Source organism: Salvelinus namaycush, chromosome 21 (assembly GCF_016432855.1).
Source record: "Salvelinus namaycush isolate Seneca chromosome 21, SaNama_1.0, whole genome shotgun sequence".
In the NCBI taxonomy this organism is placed as follows: domain Eukaryota; kingdom Metazoa; phylum Chordata; class Actinopteri; order Salmoniformes; family Salmonidae; genus Salvelinus; species Salvelinus namaycush.
The window spans coordinates 49,976,266-49,996,955 of record NC_052327.1 but is presented as its reverse complement, the minus strand read 5'-3'; the positions used below and the strand labels follow the sequence as shown (position 1 = coordinate 49,996,955).

Here is a 20,690-nt window from a genome sequence, read left to right as displayed (position 1 = left end):
GACCAACTGGTCTACAGAGGACCGCCCTCGACCAACTGGTCTACAGAGGACCGCCCTCGACCAACTGGTCTACAGAGGACCGCCCTCGACCAACTGGTCTACAGAGGACCGCCCTCGACCAACTGGTCTACAGAGGACCGCCCTCGACCAACTGGTCTACAGAGGACCGCCCTCTACCAACTGGTCTACAGAGGACCGCCCTCTACCAACTGGTCTACAGAGGACCGCCCTCTACCAACTGGTCTACAGAGGACCGTGCTCTACCAACTGGTCTACAGAGGACCGTGCTCTACCAACTGGTCTACAGAGGACCGTGCTCTACCAACTGGAGCTACAGAGGACCATTAAAACTATATGAAATAGGCTAACCTTCCTTAGCGCATCATTCATCATTAAACTGCATGGGCCCAACAGATTGCAATGTTAAATGAATGAATGAATCAATCCCTCACATAATATAGCATGTTGCCAGTAGCATGGCCAGCAGCACGGCCAGGTCATAATGGGCTGTAGGCCCACTACTGTCCAGGGTCTGTGATTAAACCACATTAAAAATCACACTGGGATTAGTGTGGAGGGGTGGTGGGGCCTGGTTAGGGGGACGGGTGTGTGTGTAACACAGATCCAGCAGCGGACAGGCGGACATTAGGTAAAAGAGTGTAATATTAAAAAGTGGATGAACATAGTTATATACATGCTAGGGTCAGTTTCCAAGACACAGATTAAGTCTAAAAAGCTCATTGGCAAATATCCACTAAAAATAGCTTTTTAGAACAGGACAGGGCCAAATCTGTCTGGGAAACAAGCCCCTATATTTTTAACCTGAGCCATACATACACGTTAAGGCTCTGGTTATAAAGCTATCGGGTACATGTATAGATTATCTGGGTTTGAATCATCTATTGTGAAAAAATAAATAAAATGAAAACCCATCCTCCAACTCTCTCGTTTGGAAATGACTTATGGCATCTGCTCGCCTTTTTAGACAGACAGAGCCATCAAATCAGTCGGGCTCTCCACCCCCCCGGCTTTAACGACATCTGACCCTGGGACCAAAGAGGAATACAATTCTATAGGGTGCAGTAAAGATGAAAGGGAATGAAAACAATGGAGGTAGACCTATTCTTGAATACACCCATTTACCGCAAACTATTTTTCAACAGCCTTTTATCATTGAGAGACAGGTTTGAATAAGAGGGGGAGAATGAGTTAGGGAAGTATATTTCTTTAAGATTTGTGAAAAAAATGAAAAAAGATTTCAGTTATCTTATATTAATTCTGACTACGTTGAGGAAGTGAATACTGGCTACGGTGTCTCAAGATGGACAAACAGTACTATTTCCGCTTTTGTTCTCGTTTTTCAAGCGAAGGTCTTTTAAAGGGAGTAGTATGCGAGCACACACGTCGGGTTCGCCTATCTGAGTTCGACTAGGCGCCAGCTGAACTGAAAACACGTGGAAGACTTTACACTACACCCAGCTAAGTCCCACTACACCCAGCTAAGTCCCACTACACCCAGCTAAGTCCCACTACACCCAGCTAAGTCCCACTACACCCAGCTAAGTCCCACTACACCCAGCTAAGTCCCACTACACCCAGCTAAGTCCCACTACACCCAGCTAAGTCCCACTACACCCAGCTAAGTCCCACTACACCCAGCTAAGTCCCACTACACCCAGCTAAGTCCCACTACAGCCAGCTAAGTCCCACTACACCCAGCTAAGTCCCACTACACCCAGCTAAGTCCCACTACACCCAGCTAAGTCCCACTACACCCAGCTAAGTCCCACTACACCCAGCTAAGTCCCACTACAGCCAGCTAAGTCCCACTACACCCAGCTAAGTCCCACTACACCCAGCTAAGTCCCACTACACCCAGCTAAGTCCCACTACACCCAGCTAAGTCCCACTACACCCAGCTAAGTCCCACTACACCCAGCTAAGTCCCACTACACCCAGCTAAGTCCCACTACACCCAGCTAAGTCCCACTACACCCAGCTAAGTCCCACTACACCCAGCTAAGTCCCACTACACCCAGCTAAGTCCCACTACACCCAGCTAAGTCCCACTACACCCAGCTAAGTCCCACTACACCCAGCTAAGTCCCACTACACCCAGCTAAGTCCCACTACACCCAGCTAAGTCCCACTACACCCAGCTAAGTCCCACTACACCCAGCTAACAAACTCTTAAAGTGTTTCTCAGTCTATGTCCAACCTTTAATTCGTTCTTTAAGGTTTGCAACTGAAATACTTGGATTGTTATAAAACATTTAATGTGTGTGTGCGTGTGTGTGTGTGTGTGTGTGTGTGGGGTCATTCAGTCAAATACTATCCTCTCGCTTTATGGCCATGTACATCTCATTCTGAACCAGCTGCTCTCCAGTAGTTCTCATTCATTTAACAAGTGTGTTTTGGACAGTGGCCAAGACAGTGGCTAACCCTTCTGTGTGCAGAGCAGCCTCCCAATTGGCACTATGTTCCCTATTCAGTAGGGCTGTGATTATTTTTCCCATGGTAAAAATAAAAAACACCAAGCAGAAAAAACTCCTTTAAACAATTTTTTTTTTTTTTTTTAAATGCAGTATGTCAAATATTGTGTGCTATAGCTTGGAAAATAAATGTGTGACTGGATGACAACATAATGATTTGTTTCCAACATTATTGCTGTTCTCCTGATGAAGTTAAATCCGCTTAGTGTTAAAAATAAATACTAATTGCCCCAACACTCACACGAGTATCGCGCCACTGGTATCGTCCCAGCCCGCCTAAATAATGCACAACTTTTCAAAAGTGTGTGCACACAAAATACTTTCAACCTAGCGTGCGCCAGTTTTTCCCCACGTAAAAGGTTGGTATTTATCCATGTTTTTTTTACTTTCGGTGTGTGCATATCTCCAAGCTAGCTCAGACCAATGCGTACGCTCGAGAAGTAAATAGACCTGTAGCCTAATAAAAAAAAAAATTACAGTATTGGGTAGGCTACAGTTTTTCTGCATAATAGGAGCATGACATCATAGACCCTATAGGAGATTATAAACATCCGATACTGAAGAACACAATAAAACAAGAATACGTCTTCAGAAGGGCTGAAGCATCTACTTTCGCTACCATGTTGGTCCCACGTTTCACGAGCTGAAATAAAAAGATCACAGAAATGTTCCTATAGACACAACAACAAAAAAGCTTATTTCTATAAATGTTTTTTTTTGTTCACAAATTTTTTCACTTCCCTGTTAGTGAGCATTTCTCTTTTGCCAAGATAATCCATCCACCTGACAGGTTTGGCATTACAAGCTGATTAAACAGCATGATCAATATAGAGGTGCACTTTGTGCTGGGGGCAATAAAAACTCACTCTAAAATGTGCAGTTTTGTTACAACACAATGCCACAGATGTCTCAAGTTGAGGGTGCAATTGGCATGTTGACTGCAGGAATGTTCACCAGAGCTGTTGCCAGATAATTAAAATGTTAATTTCTCTACCATAAACCAGCCTCACGACCACAGACCACGTGTAACCACGCCAGGCCAGGACCTCCACATCCGGCCTCTTCACCTGCGGGATTGTCTGAGACCAGCCACATGGACAGCTGATGAAACTATGGGTTTGGACAACCAAAGAATTTCTGCACAAACTGTCAGAAACCATCTCAGGGAAGCTCATCTTTGTGTTCGTCGTCCTCACCAGGGTCTTGATCTGACTGCAGTTTGGCGTCGTAACCGACTTCAGTGGGTAAATGTTCACCTTTGATGGCCACTGGCACGCTGGAGAAGTGTGCTCTTCATGGATGAATCTCGATTTCAACTGTACCGGGCAGATAGCATGTATGGAGTCGTGTGGGCGAGCGGTTTGCTGATGTCAACGTTGTGAACAGAGTGCCCCATGGTGGCGGTGGGGTTATGGTTTGGGGCAGGCATAAACTACGGACAACGAACACAATTGCATTTTATCGATGGCAATTTGAATGCACAGAGATGACGTGACGAGATCCCGAGGCCCATTGTCGTGCCATTCATCCGGCGCCATCACCTCATGTTTCAGCATGATAATGCACGCCCCCATGTCGCAAGGATCTGGACACAATTTGTTCAGTGTAGTTTGAAAGTCACTGCAAAAGGATAAAACAGGTTCTGCTCAGACCTATACAGAAATGTGATCAAACTTGTTATTCCACTTTATTTTAGAAAACGGACATTCCAACATTTCCAAATCATTCATCAAACGTGGGTGTTTTTGTTTACATAAAAAAAAAGGTGAATGGAGGGCGTTTTCCCATGCGGGGGTTTGTAACGCTCGTTCACGGGCGCACGCGAATTATATTCCTCTGATTTAATCGATGAAAACATGCGAATACGTTCCGTGCGACGGTTTGATAAATCCCAATAAATTTGTTGCGCACACAAAGCCTAGAGTTAGCCATGTATGCCAGTTTCTCATTATTGTGAGAAACGTATATGAACGGTTCATAAATGAGGCTTCAGGGCGCCGTCAAAAGTCAAAATCAAATTTTCTTAAGAGCCAATAAAAACGGGGGCCATCCTCTCCGGCGCCATCATCATCATCATAAGTGGCGCTCTTTATAAGGAACAGGGTGCCTCTTGGGACGCATCCAAGAAGTCACACCACGGGGAGAAAGCGGGAAAACCCGGGGAGCATCCGTCTGAATAACCTCCCCTCCCTCCTGTGGGCTAGTCGCCATGACAACACGTCTCTGAGCTCTCTGCCCGACTGTCACCCGAAGGATCTGGAGGCAGCGTAGGCTGATGGGACCAGAGGCAGTGCTGTTCTGGCAGAGCTGGCTCATTTGGTAAGAGCATTGGGGTAGTGCTTCAAACAACGCCACAGTCATGTCCAACAAGTATCCCCCCGTACCCCTACTAAAAATGTATCAATCTCAGACCCAAATCCTGCGTGTGTTGCAGCTATACGACTTATGTTAACAGTATGTCAAGAGACACTTTTTTTTCTTCTTCTTTTTTTTTTTAAACGAGTCTCTATGCACTCTAGTCTACTAGAAGTCATTTTGGATAAAAGCGTTGTTTTGGTAAGTGGATAGTTAAGCAATAAAGCCTGACGGGGTATGGTATATGACCAATATACCACGGCTAAGGGCTATTCTTACGCACAACGCAACGCGGAATGCCTGGATACAGCCCTTAGCCGTGGTATATTGGCCATATACCACAAACCCCCAAGGTGCCTTATTGCTGTTATAAAACGGGTTACCAATGTAATTACAGCAGTAAAAATAAATGTTTTGTCATACCTGTGGTATACGGTCTGATACAACACGGCTGTCAGCCAATAAGCATTCAGGGATCAAACCAACCAGTTTATAATGTATATTATTCTATTATTCTAGGATCACGGGGTGCCAGAGAAGAGGTGGCAGTGTGCCAGCGTATCCGGTCCTTAACTTTCAGCATGACTAGGTAAACAGTGAGAAAGGAGGGATGAAATGAAACACAATGCAACGGAAGAAAAAGAAAAAATAAGTTCCCAGCTTTTCGTCCCCTCACTGTGAAGTATTATGGGATGTAATCAAACAGTAGGGAGTCATAAGGAACCAGTAATTGAAAGTGACTGTATAGCATTTGGCAGGAGGCCAACAGTACACAATAGCCTGTGTTTTTCACTAACATAGGAAGAAACTGATTTGATATTAGTTCAAATTAAATCATGAGAGGAAAAACTGACTGTTGGAGGATGTAAAAAATATGTGGATTCAATGTTAGGTCTGCTGCTGGACTGGACTGTCTGCTGCTGGACTGGACTGTCTGCTGCTGGACTGTCTGCTGCTGGACTGGACTGTCTGCAGCTGGACTGGACTGTCTGCAGCTGGACTGTCTGCTGGACTGGACTGTCTGCTGGACTGGACTGTCTGCTGCTGGACTGGACTGTCTGCTGCTGGACTGGACTGTCTGCTGCTGGACTGGACTGTCTGCTGCTGGACTGGACTGTCTGCAGCTGGGCTGGACTGTCTGCAGCTGGGCTGGACTGTCTGCTGCTGGGCTGGACTGTCTGCTGCTGGGCTGGACTGTCTGCTGCTGGGCTGGACTGTCTGCTGCTGGGCTGGACTGTCTGCTGCTGGGCTGGACTGTCTGCTGCTGGGCTGGACTGTCTGCTGCTGGGCTGGACTGTCTGCTGCTGGGCTGGACTGTCTGCTGCTGGGCTGGACTGTCTGCTGCACAGGAAACCTGAAGCACATTCTACCTGCTGCACATTCTACCTGCTGCACATTCTACCTGCTGCACATTCTACCTGCTGCACATGGGACACCTGAAGCACATTATACCTGCTGCACATTCTACCTGCTGCACATGGGACACCTGAAGCACATTCTACCTGCTGCACATGTGACACCTGAAGCACATTCTACCTGCTGCACATGGGACACCTGAAGCACATTCTACCTGCTGCACATTCTACCTGCTGCACATGGGACACCTGAAGCACATTCTACCTGCTGCACATTCTACCTGCTGCACATGGGACACCTGAAGCACATTCTACCTGCTGCACATGGGACACCTGAAGCACATTCTACCTGCTGCACATTCTACCTGCTGCACATGGGACACCTGAAGCACATTCTACCTGCTGCACATTCTAAGTAAAATACACCACAAGTCTCCTCATACAAGGTTCCCCTTCCCTGAAGAAACCCCTTTCCCTTAAAGTGAAAGAACATACTGCAGGCTTTCTGCAATAAAACAACATCTCTAATAACCTCTTATAGATGGGGCAGCAGGTAACCTAGTGGTTAGAGGGGGGAGGCAGGTAGCCTAGTGGTTAGAGGGGAGGGACGGCAGGTAACCTAGTGGTTAGAGGATAGGGACGGCAGGTAACCTAGTGGTTAGAGGGGGGCGGCAGGTAGCCTAGTGGTTAGAGGGGGGCGGCAGGTAGCCTAGTGGTTAGAGGGTAGGGGCGGCAGGTAACCTAGTGGTTAGAGGGTAGGGACGGCAGGTAACCTAGTGGTTAGAAGGTAGGGACGGCAGGTAACCTAGTGGTTAGAGGGGGGAGGCAGGTAACCTAGTGGTTAGAGGGGAGGGACGGCAGGTACCCTAGTGGTTAGAGGGTAGGGATGGCAGGTAACCTAGTGGTTAGAGGGTAGGGACGGCAGGTAACCTAGTGCTTAGAGGGGGGAGGCAGGTAACCTAGTGGTTAGAGGGGAGGGACGGCAGGTAACCTAGTGGTTAGAGGGTAGGGATGGCAGGTAACCTAGTGGTTAGAGGGTAGGGACGGCAGGTAACCTAGTGGTTAGAGGGGGGAGGTAGGTAACCTAGTGGTTAGAACGTTGAGCCAGGAACCGAAAGGTTGCTAGATCGAATCCCCCAAGCTGACAAGGTAAAAATCTGTTGTGTTGCCCCTGAACAAGGCAGTTAACCCACTGTTCCTAGGCCGTCATTGTAAAATAAGAATTTGTTCTTAACTGACTTGCCTAAATAAATAAATAATTAAGGGGTTGAGGAGTGAAATACAACTTACTTGCTTAAATGTTCCATCATCAAACCTCCAATCTCCAAATCCATTGGGTGATGTGAAGGAGTGTTGTACTGTGGTGGACTGGTCCTTCTCCCCAGACCTTCGCTTTAGATTCATTGGAGGGGAAGCGTCTCTGTGTTTGGCAGCCGCTGATGGAGAGGTTGAAAACCGACAAAAAGATGATAAGGAACGCTCCTGCTGGAGGGGAGACATCTTTGTCATGTGGCCATGCGCCATTCCAACATCATCAACCTCTTCTTCACCTTCCATCCTTTCTTTTTCATCCTCCTCCTCCTCCTCACCTCCCAGTCCCTCTTCTCTGTTATCGTCCCCCCTATCCACACAGCTCTGAGTGTTGCTGTTACTGCCACCAGCCTCTGTCTGCTGCTGACCCATCTGAGTCGTTCCTGTCCCGGTTCCTTCCACCCGTTTGCCCAGGAAGGTAGAGTCCAGGGGGTCTCCAGTGACCCGGGCGACGGCTACGTGTTTAGCGAACATCCTCTGGGCCTGACGGAGGTGTATCGCCTGCCGGTCCATCTCCAGCTTGGCTTCCTGTTGTCTCTGGAGCTGCTCCATCACAGCCTCTAGTCTGACACCGGCAGGGTTACCCAGACCACCCCCAGCCTCCTGGGGTAAGTTGGGCTGTAGGGAGAGGAACCAAATGTACAGAGTAAATACATTGTACAAGGATACAATCTTATTTTTTATCACAGAGAAATGTATAGAGTTAAAATATTGTACAAAAAGATACATGCGTATATATTCCCCCTGAGATTTTATTTGTTCTTTTGAGTCATTTATAGCCTAGAGAGCCTTCAATCTCAACTCTGGACCGTGAAGCCAGTTCCACTACATTTTTCCCATTGTTCCCCCTCTAATCAGGGACTGGTTTAGCCCCGGGACACCAGGTGTATGCAATTATCAGGTAGAACAGAAAACCAGCAGGCTCCGGACCTCGTAGGGTAAGAGTTGAATACCCCTGGCTTAGAGAAAAAAAACAACGAACACAAATATATTCAGATTTTGTCCAAAGATAGAATATCTTATTTATACAGTATGTAGTCAGTGCATGGGTGTAACAGGGCTGCGTGGTATTTATAAACTGGGTGGTTTGAGCCCTGAATGCTGATTGGCTGACAGTCTTTGTATATCTAAACATATACCACTGGTATGACAAAACATGTACTTTTACTGCTCTCATTATGTTGGTAACCCGTTTATAATAGCAATAAAGGCACCTAGTGGGTTTGTGATATATGGCCAATATACAGTACCTCGGCTGAGGGCTGTATCCAGGCACTACGCGTTGCCTCTTGATTTAAGGACAGCCCTTAGCCGAATTTAACCTACACAATGCTAGCTTAGCTGTGAACATAGTTAACCTGAAAGAAAATGGCGTCAGTGAAAGAGTCAACAACATTCCTATAATTGGCTTTTGTTAAAAAAAATTCTGCATTTTAAGTTTACTTTAAAAGCGTCCAAGAGGATGCATTTTTCTTGAAAAGCAGGGTCTTTACCTAGCACGATGTATTTAACCTAAAAAAATCGTCAATATGGAAAATATGATTAATTAAACCAAATGCTGTACATAAAATAGGCCATTATCGAAATTATCATTGGTAGTCTTTAATTTATTTTTTGGGGGGGATACACTGGCACGTGAAGTGGCTCAAAGGTATTGAGAAGAGATCTCACGCGTGGTCACATTACAGTAAAACAATGCCAACAGATTGGTATACATATGATTACTGTACTGTTACAAGGTGGGATAGGAAACGTTATGGAATGTTTATTTTACGAGATACTATCGACTACAATGTATTAATCTAAAACTATTTCTAAATGTGATACCTTTTAGTCTCTTCTGCCCGGTGGCGGGTGGTAAAAACAAACGCATGACGTGTACAACAGTCGTTTAAAAAATTTCCAAAGTTGTTTTCCCTCAACAAGGTTAAAATACTTCCGAGGTAAACAATTCACCGAATAGGTTACAATGTTGTCCCGACATAGTTTATAAAATATGGTTCAAAAGTGTTAAACAACAACATATCACTTCCACGTCCGTTGTTGCCCAATTGTTTATTACAGTATCTAACTAACATGGGGCACGGTGCCAAATGAAAATCAGCCAGCCGCGAGATGACTCGATCAAAACTCACCATTTGCGCTTTTGAGTTGTCCATCCTTCCCTCCAGTCCTTTCCAAAGTTACCGTGGTTTTTCCACTCGTTTCCTCTCCGACGCAATCCAATTTACATGACCATTTAGTTTGCTATAAACTTTCGGTAGAAATGAATATAACGCCTGTATATGTTGTAACCTACGATATGATTGGAAGAGCAGCGAGGCCAGTGTAGTTGGTAAATGACAGGGCCTCACCTCCCCTGACCGCTGCCTGCGCATGGGGGGGGGGGGGGAAACATCACAGGCTTGATAGCTACACCCCCCCATGTAATAAGACAAGGCCCAGCCTACTTAAAAAGTTGTGCCTCTTTCACCGTTTTAATTTGCCAACGTTTTAAGCTTTTGCAACATTCGTGTTGGTCAATTCTTACCACAGCGCTCGTCTGACAGCAAGGTGAAATAGCATGACTATGGATAGTGTTTCTATAATCAATTATGTCACGGTAGCTTGCTATGTGGAGCTGTTTTTCATAGCAGAGAATTTGTAACTTAGTAACCAACACCATCAGAAATATTGATACGTAATGTATTTCGTAAGGTTATCGATTTCCTTGTATAGCATCATTCCAACTATAAAACATACCATGTTCATGCAATAATGCTTTTAATATTTGTGAGAAAAAAAACCTACATATCCATAAATAAGTATATTCTTTGGCCATGTTGAATGTAGTCTCCCCATCAATGCGCTTCAGCGCAATGAGCGCGTATACAAATCTGTACAATACAATACTATTCTGCCCCCTGGTGGCAAGAAAATGTACTAGCACCAATGCAATACAAGGTGGGTCTGGTCTACTCAGTTCATTGTCTTTCATTGAACCAGAAAATTAAAAAAAAACAGCGAGTGGGATGAATCGCTTCTTTTTCCGTCTGACCATACACAATTATTTTCCATTTAAAAATGGACAAAGTTATTGTATCATATCGTATTAATGACACACACACACACACACACACTTATGGCTGCGTTTAGACAGGCAGCCAAATACTGTTTTTTTTCTCCAACAATTGGTCTTTTGACCAATTACATTCACATCAGATCTGATTGTTAAACATACCAATTAGTGAAAACGCAGCCTGTGACACATTCAAGAAATATATATATATATATATTCTTTATTAGGTTCATCAATATTTTACAAACAAAGGCCCAAATTAAAATTTCACACACATATTAATATACAAGGAGACAAAGACTAAAGTACAAGGTTCCCAGAGACATCAACAGCAGTCCAGAGAAAACCAGGGAGTGAGAAACAGACAGAAGATTTTCAGTTAGATAAGAGGCCTAATTTTGTCTCAAAAGACTAACCCTTGCCCCCACGTCGACCCCTTGCCCCCACGTCGACCCCTTGCCCCTCCTTCTTTAGATCTGAAAGGATTGGATAGGTCTAAAGGCGTCCGCATGCTTCCTAGCCTAAAAAGGTCGGTAGTGTTCCTGCATATACTATGACGACATCGTGTGGCGTTTTTTGGGTGAGGGTTTTTCCGGCTGTTCGGAAACACACAAGTTCAGACCCATAGTCTACACCCTTTTGGCGGTGATTGGTCAACAGTTTATTTTATGTTACATATTTTTTTTACTTTCACCCTTTTTCTCCACAATTTCATGATATCCAATTGGAGGTTGGTACTGGAGCACCAAATCTAGGTCCAAGAGGCTTCTAAAACAGCTTCTACCCCCAAGCCATAAGACCCCTGAACGTCTAATCAAATGGCTTCCCAGACTATTCACATTGCCCCCCCACTACACTGCTGCTACTCTGTTAATATCTATGCATGAGCACTTTAATAACTATGTACATATTATCTCAATTACCTCGACACCGGTGCCCCCGCACATTGACTCTGTACCGGACCTAGCTAAATTGCCATAAGTGTTTAATGCTTTTCACCCTGTTCCCCAAATTAATATAATTGGTTCAGAGTTTGTTTTGATAATTCAACCTGCGTGTCCTGATCGCATCTGGTGTGTGTGTGGGGGGGGGGACAATATCAACATGCACGCGGTCTGGTTGGCATGTTAGACCGCTGCACCACTCGGGAGGCTGATTGGTCAACAGTAGGGATTCTTCAATAAAGTCTGTCGTCATTCAACGAGAGTGTTCATACATTTTTTCTTGAAAAAATACTGCACCAAACATCTTAATTGTAAAATTGCGCGACTAAGATCTCGTCGGCAAAAACTTCTAAATTAATGACCGATTTCTTGAGTAATCTTAAATTAATTCTGACTATTTTGAGAAACGTCTATACTGGCTACGGCGTCTCAAAATGGACAAACAGTACTATTGCCACTTTTTTCTCGTTTTTCAAGCGAAAGTCATGACATCTCATCAAGGCCTGTTACCTAAATCTAATAGTCCTACTCATCACTATTATTATTATTATTACAAAATGGAAGGTCATCACTTCTCACAATGGGGATCGTTTAGTAAAGTTAGATCAAAGCTCAATCAATGTCTTACAAGATCACATAATTATTAAATTGGTATTTTACAGAACATAACCGAATATAATAGCATAGTATAGTAGGCTTATAACGTTACTGTTAGACAACAAACATTAATTTCTAATGAGATTATATTTTAGGATGGTTAGCTGAGGTGGCATTCTTCTTCTGCGCCAAAACTCAGAGCCACTAGGCAGAATATATGCTTTGATTGAAACAAAATACATGGAAGGCTAACAGTTTGTTAACACCGTCTCCTCTAACTCGCTCACCAAACCGATTGGCATAGGAGATGTAGTTTGGACGTTTCACCGGTAAAAAAAAAAGTCCAAACATTCAACGCTGGCATTGATTATGGCTGATTTTGAAATGAGGTAGCCTATGCTGAACTTAGTGTTTTGAGGGTATTAAAGACAATGTGTGGGCAAAGGCAGACGTTGCAATTGGAGGATGCGTTTCAATACTGATAGGCTATTCAACAAACTTTGAGGAAATGATGACATTGGTTAAAAACAATTGGGGGTGCTATAACAATAGCACTAACCCGCTGGGCATTTCCACCCGGCCAATCGAAGATGAAGCTACCACCACATTGCTTACACCTATCCAATCATCTCAGGTCTACAGACTGCCCAGGGTGTAGGACTGTAGGTGCTGGGGGGGGGGGGGGGGGTTAAAGGTCTTCACAGGTCCACAATTCTACCGTTTGCTCTCAGATCCGGGTCCTGTTTGATTGTCATCAGATCTATGTAACTACAGCTGATAGACCCGAGTGGACTCGACCACAGCTCTGCATAACCTATAGCATATTTATTTTATGCTAATAAAGGTGCATTTATTGACTTATAGAAGGCCCAGCCAACATATGAATACCTATTTGTTAACCAGAAGAGCAACTTAGCTGATAAACAATTTATTTTCGTCACTCTGGTCCAAATTGGGTCGAGGTCTGGTTGTCCTCGTTTAATTTTTAGACCCGAGAAGACCTCTACGTCGAGGTTCATCTGGAATTCAGGTTGCCGGTCACTGCATGTCCATTCGATACCTACCCATTTATAATTTGTCCATGCCAAGCTCTTCAGGTGTGGAGATACCAAGCTCATCTACTGTTGGCCGCAGCTCCTGAATTAGGTACGGGTAGATGTCTTTGTGGGGGCCAGATTTGTCCTGGGGAGACAATAAGTAAACACAGACTGTTTTGACCAATGGGGTGACGACTAAAGATGATATAAGAAATAGTTGATGTTGCAAAACTACTGGTAATTTACAGGTAATCTATGGCAAAACTACTGGTAATTTACAGGTAATCTATGGCAAAACTACTGGTAATTTACAGGTAATCTATGGCAATCTATACTTGAATAACTTAAAACAATGTATTCATATGGGGGAAAAAAGCATTAATCATCAATGGCATGATTTTAAATTAACTCTGCAATTTTCCCAACCATTGACTTTCAGGTTCACACCTCTACTCAACACAACACATTGAATTGAACGTCACACGTTTTACAGTGTAATAGAAAAGGCTACTGCAGAAAATAGCCGATATGCTCATAACCAAAGGCCTACCTGTGATTGGCAGGAGGAATGTAGTACGGAATTTAAATACATAAATGATCTGTATTTTCATTGTTGCAGTAAGAGGAAATCTCAATAAAAAAAAATGATTTTTGAATCTGATTTAGATTAGGCATATTAATCCTACCATTGAAGTATCTCTTTGAGTAGGCTATCTATCCCTTTTTCTGTGCCATCCAAATTTTGCATAGCCAAAATTATTGTTAGCTAACTAGCCAGGTAACATGACTAAACAAGACCGTTTGTTCCCAAAAACGTATAACATAATAATTAAACCAACGTAACAACAGAAACCCCATCACTGCCTCCACATCCCAGCTCGCCATAACGACAAAACAACATTTTAAAACAGGATGGAGATGAGCGGGAAAGAACAAAAAACAGAGAGAAGCAGCTGAGTAGGCTTATGGCTGGTTAGGGGATGCAGCTGGCTGCTCACAGCTGTCAAACACGATATTGTAATGAAGCACTCTGAACGATGGTATTCTATTTGTAGGATGACATTAATTCATTTCATTACATAATAGAAGGTATTGATGATCACATCACACAGGGAGAGATTTATTTTATAGCTCAATGGTGATACACTACATCTGTACACTTTTTATATTCACGGATCGACATGATTCACGTAGATGACGTTTTGAGAGCGCTGAAAAGTCACGAGTTTGCATCCCCTGACGATAATGTTTTACAGCTTTGTCATTCTATTTGAACATTTCTCAAGTCATCTTATTTTGATTATTTTATATATTTTTTACACGTGATAAGGCCACACAGAGGGTCAAATGTCATTACAGACATTTGTGATGATCTGATGTACCCAAAAATGCCAGTAAAGAAAATTCCACAAAAATTCTTGAAAGTTACCACAATTCTGGTGGTTTACTTGTAAACATAGAAAGTAATATAGACCTCCCTTCCTAACCCTACAAGCTGCTTTCAAGTGTTACCCTCTCCTGAGTGCAATTATGTATTTATTGTGAAGGTGTAGGCTATATTACATGGATTTACTGTGATGGTGTAGACTATATTACATGGATTTATTGTGACGGTGTAGGCTATATTACATGGATTTATTGTGACGGTGTAGACTATATTACATGGATTTATTGTGAAGGTGTAGGCTATATTACATGGATTTATTGTGAAGGTGTAGACTATATTACATGGATTTATTGTGAAGGTGTAGACTATATTACATGGATTTATAGTGACGGTGTAGACTATATTACATGGATTTATTGTGACGGTGTAGGCTATATTACATGGATTTATTGTGACGGTGTAGGCTATATTACATGGATTTATAGTGATGGTGTAGACTATATTACATGGATTTATAGTGATGGTGTAGGCTATATTACATGGATTTATTGTGACGGTGTAGGCTATATTACATGGATTTACTGTGAAGGTGAAGGCTATATTACATGGATTTATTGTGACGGTGTAGGCTATATTACATGGATTTATTGTGACGGTGTAGGCTATATTACATGGATTTATTGTGACGGTGTAGACTATATTACATGGATTTATTGTGACGGTGTAGGCTATATTACATGGATTTATTGTGACGGTGTAGGCTATATTACATGGATTTATTGTGATGGTGTAGACTATATTACATGGATTTATTGTGACGGTGTAGGCTATATTACATGGATTTATTGTGACGGTGTAGACTATATTACATGGATTTATTGTGAAGGTATAGGCTATATTACATGGATTTATTGTGAAGGTGTAGGCTATATTACATGGATTTATTGTGAAGGTATAGGCTATATTACATGGATTTATTGTGAAGGTGTAGACTATATTACATGGATTTATTGTGAAGGTGTAGGCTATATTACATGGATTTACTGTGAAGGTGTAGGCTATATTACATGGATTTATTGTGACGGTGTAGGCTATATTACATGGATTTATTGTGATGGTGTAGACTATATTACATGGATTTATTGTGAAGGTGTAGACTATATTACATGGATTTATTGTGATGGTGTAGGCTATATTACATGGATTTATTGTGACGGTGTAGGCTATATTACATGGATTTATTGTGAAGGTGTAGACTATATTACATGGATTTATTGTGATGGTGTAGGCTATATTACATGGATTTATTGTGAAGGTGTAGACTATATTACATGGATTTATTGTGACGGTGTAGGCTATATTACATGGATTTATTGTGATGGTGTAGACTATATTACATGGATTTATTGTGAAGGTGTAGACTATATTACATGGATTTATTGTGATGGTGTAGGCTATATTACATGGATTTATTGTGATGGTGTAGGCTATATTACATGGATTTATTGTGAAGGTGTAGGCTATATTACATGGATTTATTAGGACTTTTTAAAATGTAGATGTTCCAAAGGTCTGCATCAGTGGCTTGTAGGCTATGTGTGGAAGCCAGGAGATGCTACATGTGTTTTACGTTAATTAACTGTCAATTACCATCAGACCCGACAGTTACTTGCTTGACAATCACCAGCTGACGAAATTTCGTGGCCTGCCACAGCTCTACATATACCTACCTCCCTTTTGTTACAAACTTCACATGAAAAGGTCATGTTAGCAATGAATGAAAACACGTAGTAAAATATTGGAAGGTTGGCTGGTAGAGCTGTGGAAATCTTCCACAGTGGAGCGTTGGTCACAATACTAGGACTTAGATTTATCTTTATCGGTCAAAGGAATTTTCTACGCTTTCATTTGTCTCACCTTGACAGCCTCCAGGATGCGGATGGCACTAGCCAGGTCGTCTAACCTGCGGCAGGCTCGGAGGGCAGCGTCCAGGATCTTTGGCTCAGGTACCAGGTCGTATCCAATCAGCGTGTTCATCCCTGGACAAACGACGGTGAATATAGGGTCAGTTACCACAGGATGGTAGAAGAGGTAGACGCCAATATTTTTTATTATTATTTTTTTTTTAAACAGTTGCTTCTCTCAAAGACTATGAGGCTGGGTCTCTTGGGTCTGCGAGACTCCAAAATTATATATTTTTGACTCGAAATCCTCCCTCTAAATTTTGCTCATCTAGGGCAGTAACCCTGGGGAAGATTCATAAGAGGGCTGAGCAAAATGGCGATTGGGGTTCAGTAACCAAAACCCGTTGACAACTACTGATCTCTAGTCAACTATAAAATCTGTATGTGAACAGACTACCAAGTCACCAATGCAGCAGTGCACTACGCTCCTCTTTATAATCCCAGGGCTACCAGGTGATTTCCTCGTCACTCACCTTTCCTCAGCTCCCATGCATCAATATCCGCCTTGTTAAAATAGTTAACCCAGCGGGCATCAAACTCGTCGTCCGTCTCCTGCTTCCCACCATGTGAGTAACACCTCTGAGCCAGGGGAGCTGAAGAATGAACAGATTAGAAGAAAAAAAACATCCATTATAAAAATAAAAAAAACATGTAAAGTCAGAAATGTGACAAATATTTAAATTCACAGAATAAGAGATGAGATTTATAGCTACTTTGTTTTTCGCTGAAAAGTGCTTTTCATCACACAGGGTATCACAAAGCCAAAAGGTGCTGTACAGTGCTATGTAGCCTAGTCTGTCATGTATTCTGGAAAAACTCATGACGTCACACCCAGGCAAGGTTATCCACTCCCGCGGATTGTTGGCTAGATCAAGTCCAAGCTGGATCCTTGCCAGTGTACTGGTAAGACCTACCTAACTACTAAGCTAGATGGCAGTAATACCACTGTTCACTATGTATTATTCAGTCCAACAGGGCAGTTCAGTTGAAGGACTGAGGGCAGATGTTTCACATTCAGCTAGGCGTTTGCGGATCGAACCCTTTTCCGATGATGTTGCTACCACTTAGCTTAGCTAGCTAGCTTGTCAGTCAGTACAGGCATTTGATATGGCAAGAGTGGCTTAGCTATGCAGTGTACTGCAGCATCAAAATAAACCAGCAGTTTATAAGAAGTAGGCCTAGCTAGTGGCTAGCTAGCCAAGCTAGGGTGTAACGTCTTTCACTAGGAACCAAACAGTATGAAACGGGGAGGGACCTAGCTAGCTACCCGAATTTGTCCAATAGAAACTCTAGTTCGTTGTAAAAAAAAATCTGTTTGCTACAATTTGGACTAATGACTTCACCTCTGGTTTGCTATCTAGTTATGCTGCTAGTAGCTACAGTTCTTAGTTAATAAACACAATCGATCAGCATTGAGTTGAACAACAACTCCTGTCTGTATGTAACATTAAATCTAGCTAACTTTAGCTAGAACATTTCGCTTGCTAAAACAGACATTGGTGACTAGCCATCTGCTAACAAATGCTAACAAGCTAGCTAGTTAGGATTCACCATATACTAACCACAGAGTTTTTAAACCCAGAGGCGCAACATAGCAACTCTTGCATACCAGACCAGGTTTGGGATTTGAGAAGGCAACAATTGTTCTTTAGATGTAAAATGTTCTCAATCTAAAAAAAACTAGACAACCTAGATTCGAGCTTAATGTCTTAAGTTGTTGAACATGTCATTACGCCAACCTCGTGAAAGTGACAAACGTTACAATTTTCATCAAAAACAACTTCATATCAAAAGGGGTGACGTAGATTTTTACGGCCCGCACATGCGCAGTTCGGCGCGAGACGATCGTTAGACCCGAAGACACGTGTTTATGTGCTTGAGCTTAGCTAGCCAATGTTGCCATGACATCACCTACAAGCGTGATCTGGGATTTCTATTGGAGAAGCCGTTTCTACCCATCTTAATACTGTACTGTCTTTTTACTAACGTTAGCCTCTGCAGACGACTGGATTTTCTGGTTTCTGGGGAAAATGGAAAAAGAGCCTGTGACGCGACTTCCGCTTTTGGACGTTAAGTTAAACAAGGAGACACAACCAGAGAGGAGGAGTGGACTTGTGGTGTTTGTTTGTGTTTCTTCAGATCAGAGGGAACAGGCGCTCCATGCGATGCAATTTAGGGGAAAGACCTGTATCTTGCTTTGCCCTTAGGTACATGGAACCATTGAAGGGAATGATTTCTGGGATAGGTGTTGCAATTTAAAAGCTTAAGATTCCTGATGTTTGTGACGCTCGCTCGTCTGGTGCAACGCAGATCCAGTGTGGAGTGTGGTAAAACAGAGGTGACACAGTCTGTTCTTCAGAGCTTTGATTCAGACTCTTCACCTGACAAAAGTAATGTTTGGATACATGAGTTATGCCGAATACATTGAGGTGTTCTAGGTGTCACGTTCATGGGCATGTCACAGCAGTGTGTACTAGTGGCCGATAACTTGAAACCGGACCTAATTTTTCATAACAAAATCGGTAAAATCTGCATTTTTGCACGCCGATTACATTGCAATCCACGAGGAAACTGCGTGGCAGGCTGACCACCTGTTACGAGAGCAGCATCAAAAAGGAGCCAAGGTAAGTTGCTAGCTAACATTAAACTTACCTTATAAAAACATTCAATCAATCATAATCACTAGTTAACTACACATGGTTGATGATATTACTAGGTTAACTAGATTGTCCTGCGTTGCATATCATCAATGCGGGTACCTGTTAATTTATCATCGAATCACAGCCTACTTAGCCAAACAGGTGATGATTAAGCTGTCATCAAGGCAAAGGGTGGATACTTTGAAGAACCTCAAATATAACAGATTTAGATTTGATTAACACTTTTTTGGTTACTACATGATTCCATATGTGTTATTTCATAGTTTTGATGTCTTCACTATTATTTTTAAATGTAGAAAATAGTACAAATAAAGAAAAACCATGGAATGAGTAGGTGTGTCCAAACTTTTGACTGGTACTTTATGTTTCGGAAAGATTTAATTTTTTTGCATTTATAGCCTTGGTTATCAATTATACTTCAGGGTTGGAACGTAAAGTCACAGAAAATTGTGGTTGTTGTGGCAGGTAAAGAGAGGTATTTGGGTGTGCAAGACTTGACTTCAGATGAGTTACAGGGTGTGTTGTGGTAGTGTCCCATCTTTTCAGACTGTTGGCTTGATGTAGGATTACATATTTAAATAGTGGAGTAGGGTGATGGGTTTTTAGCGATAGATGGTAGTGTAGTTGTTGACTGATATTTTTCAAGCAAAGTATAAGGGAGTTATACTCCAGTCTAGTAGGTGGCGGTAATGAAATATTTATCGCCAACCACCGTTAAACCACATCGAAGAAGAACTGAGGTATAGGGCGACAAGCCATCTTAAATCCCCAGCATTTATTTAATTGGTTGAAAAGTGCGACCCCCCCTCCCTACTCGTCAAGACTAGGTTATCTAGTTTCAGGCGTTTAATTAACGCCTACTACGTTACCCAAATATATGTAATGGAATTAGCTAGTGTACTAACGTTTAACTAGTTAGCAACAGGCCCAAGCCTTAAGGCACAGTCAGTCATTGCAAGAACACTGAACAAAAATCCAGTTGAATATTTAACCGCGCTGTCAAACATTAGTACACTTGTTTTCAGTAGAAAACAAGTAAATATCTTATTCTTAACCACGTCTAGAACTATGTACTCCCCCAAAACTTGTATTTTGCAATCCATCGGCCACTGATTGGGTGCCAATAGCAATATGCTAACTAGCCAAGAACTCCTACCGACCCTGATTTCCTTTCGAAACACCACGTGAACCGTGTCCTAAACTACGAAATGTGGACATAAAAGTAATACAACTCAAGAATACCTGTACACCCAAGCCGTGTCCAGGTCAAACTCCGGGCACCGGACACTGAAAGACGGACGGCGGCTCTGAACATGATGATGGGTCAGCCAGCTAAAGGAGACAAGTCTTGGCGCAACAACGTGGTTGTCACTAGTTAAGACAGCCAATAATAAATAAATAAATGGCTATATCGTAAAAAATATTAAAAACAAAAATCTGTTTATTTTTTTTAATTTTATTTAATGTTAGGCATAAGATTAGCAGTGTGGTTAGGTTTCAAATCAGATTTTTAGAAGAGAAATTGTAGAA

At 42.6% G+C, this 20,690-nt stretch overlaps 2 protein-coding genes across 4 annotated transcripts in view; both read right to left on the bottom strand.

The window, feature by feature from the left end:
* LOC120066457 (AT-rich interactive domain-containing protein 3B-like) overlaps window positions 1-9,867 on the bottom strand; it is a 48,474-nt gene extending 38,607 nt beyond the window's left edge. The window contains exons 1-2 of one of the 2 annotated variants that reach the window (XM_039017841.1): window positions 9,649-9,867; window positions 7,493-8,131 (exon numbers count right to left, since the gene is read on the bottom strand). In XM_039017841.1, coding sequence (XP_038873769.1) covers window positions 7,493-8,131; window positions 9,649-9,672 — 663 coding nt within the window. In that variant the 5' untranslated portion in view covers window positions 9,673-9,867. Of the gene's footprint in view, window positions 1-7,492; window positions 8,132-9,340; window positions 9,574-9,648 lie in introns of those variants that run through there. The other variant, XM_039017842.1, reaches the window with a different exon arrangement.
* A 914-nt stretch (window positions 9,868-10,781) lies between these two features.
* On the bottom strand, window positions 10,782-20,522 carry LOC120066456 (cytochrome c oxidase subunit 5A, mitochondrial-like). 2 transcript variants are annotated; one of them, XM_039017840.1, is made up of 5 exons: window positions 20,403-20,522; window positions 16,974-17,093; window positions 16,454-16,575; window positions 13,177-13,294; window positions 10,782-10,871 (listed from the first exon to the last, which is right to left on the bottom strand). In XM_039017840.1, exons 1-4 carry the CDS (start codon window positions 20,473-20,475, stop codon window positions 13,181-13,183), a joined length of 429 nt encoding a protein of 142 aa, XP_038873768.1. In that variant the 5' UTR covers window positions 20,476-20,522; the 3' UTR covers window positions 10,782-10,871; window positions 13,177-13,180. The 2 variants fall into 2 exon arrangements, with proteins under 2 accessions (XP_038873768.1, XP_038873767.1); XM_039017839.1 differs by lacking the exon at window positions 10,782-10,871 and having other exon boundaries at window positions 11,353-13,294.
* Window positions 20,523-20,690: the final 168 nt, after the last annotated feature.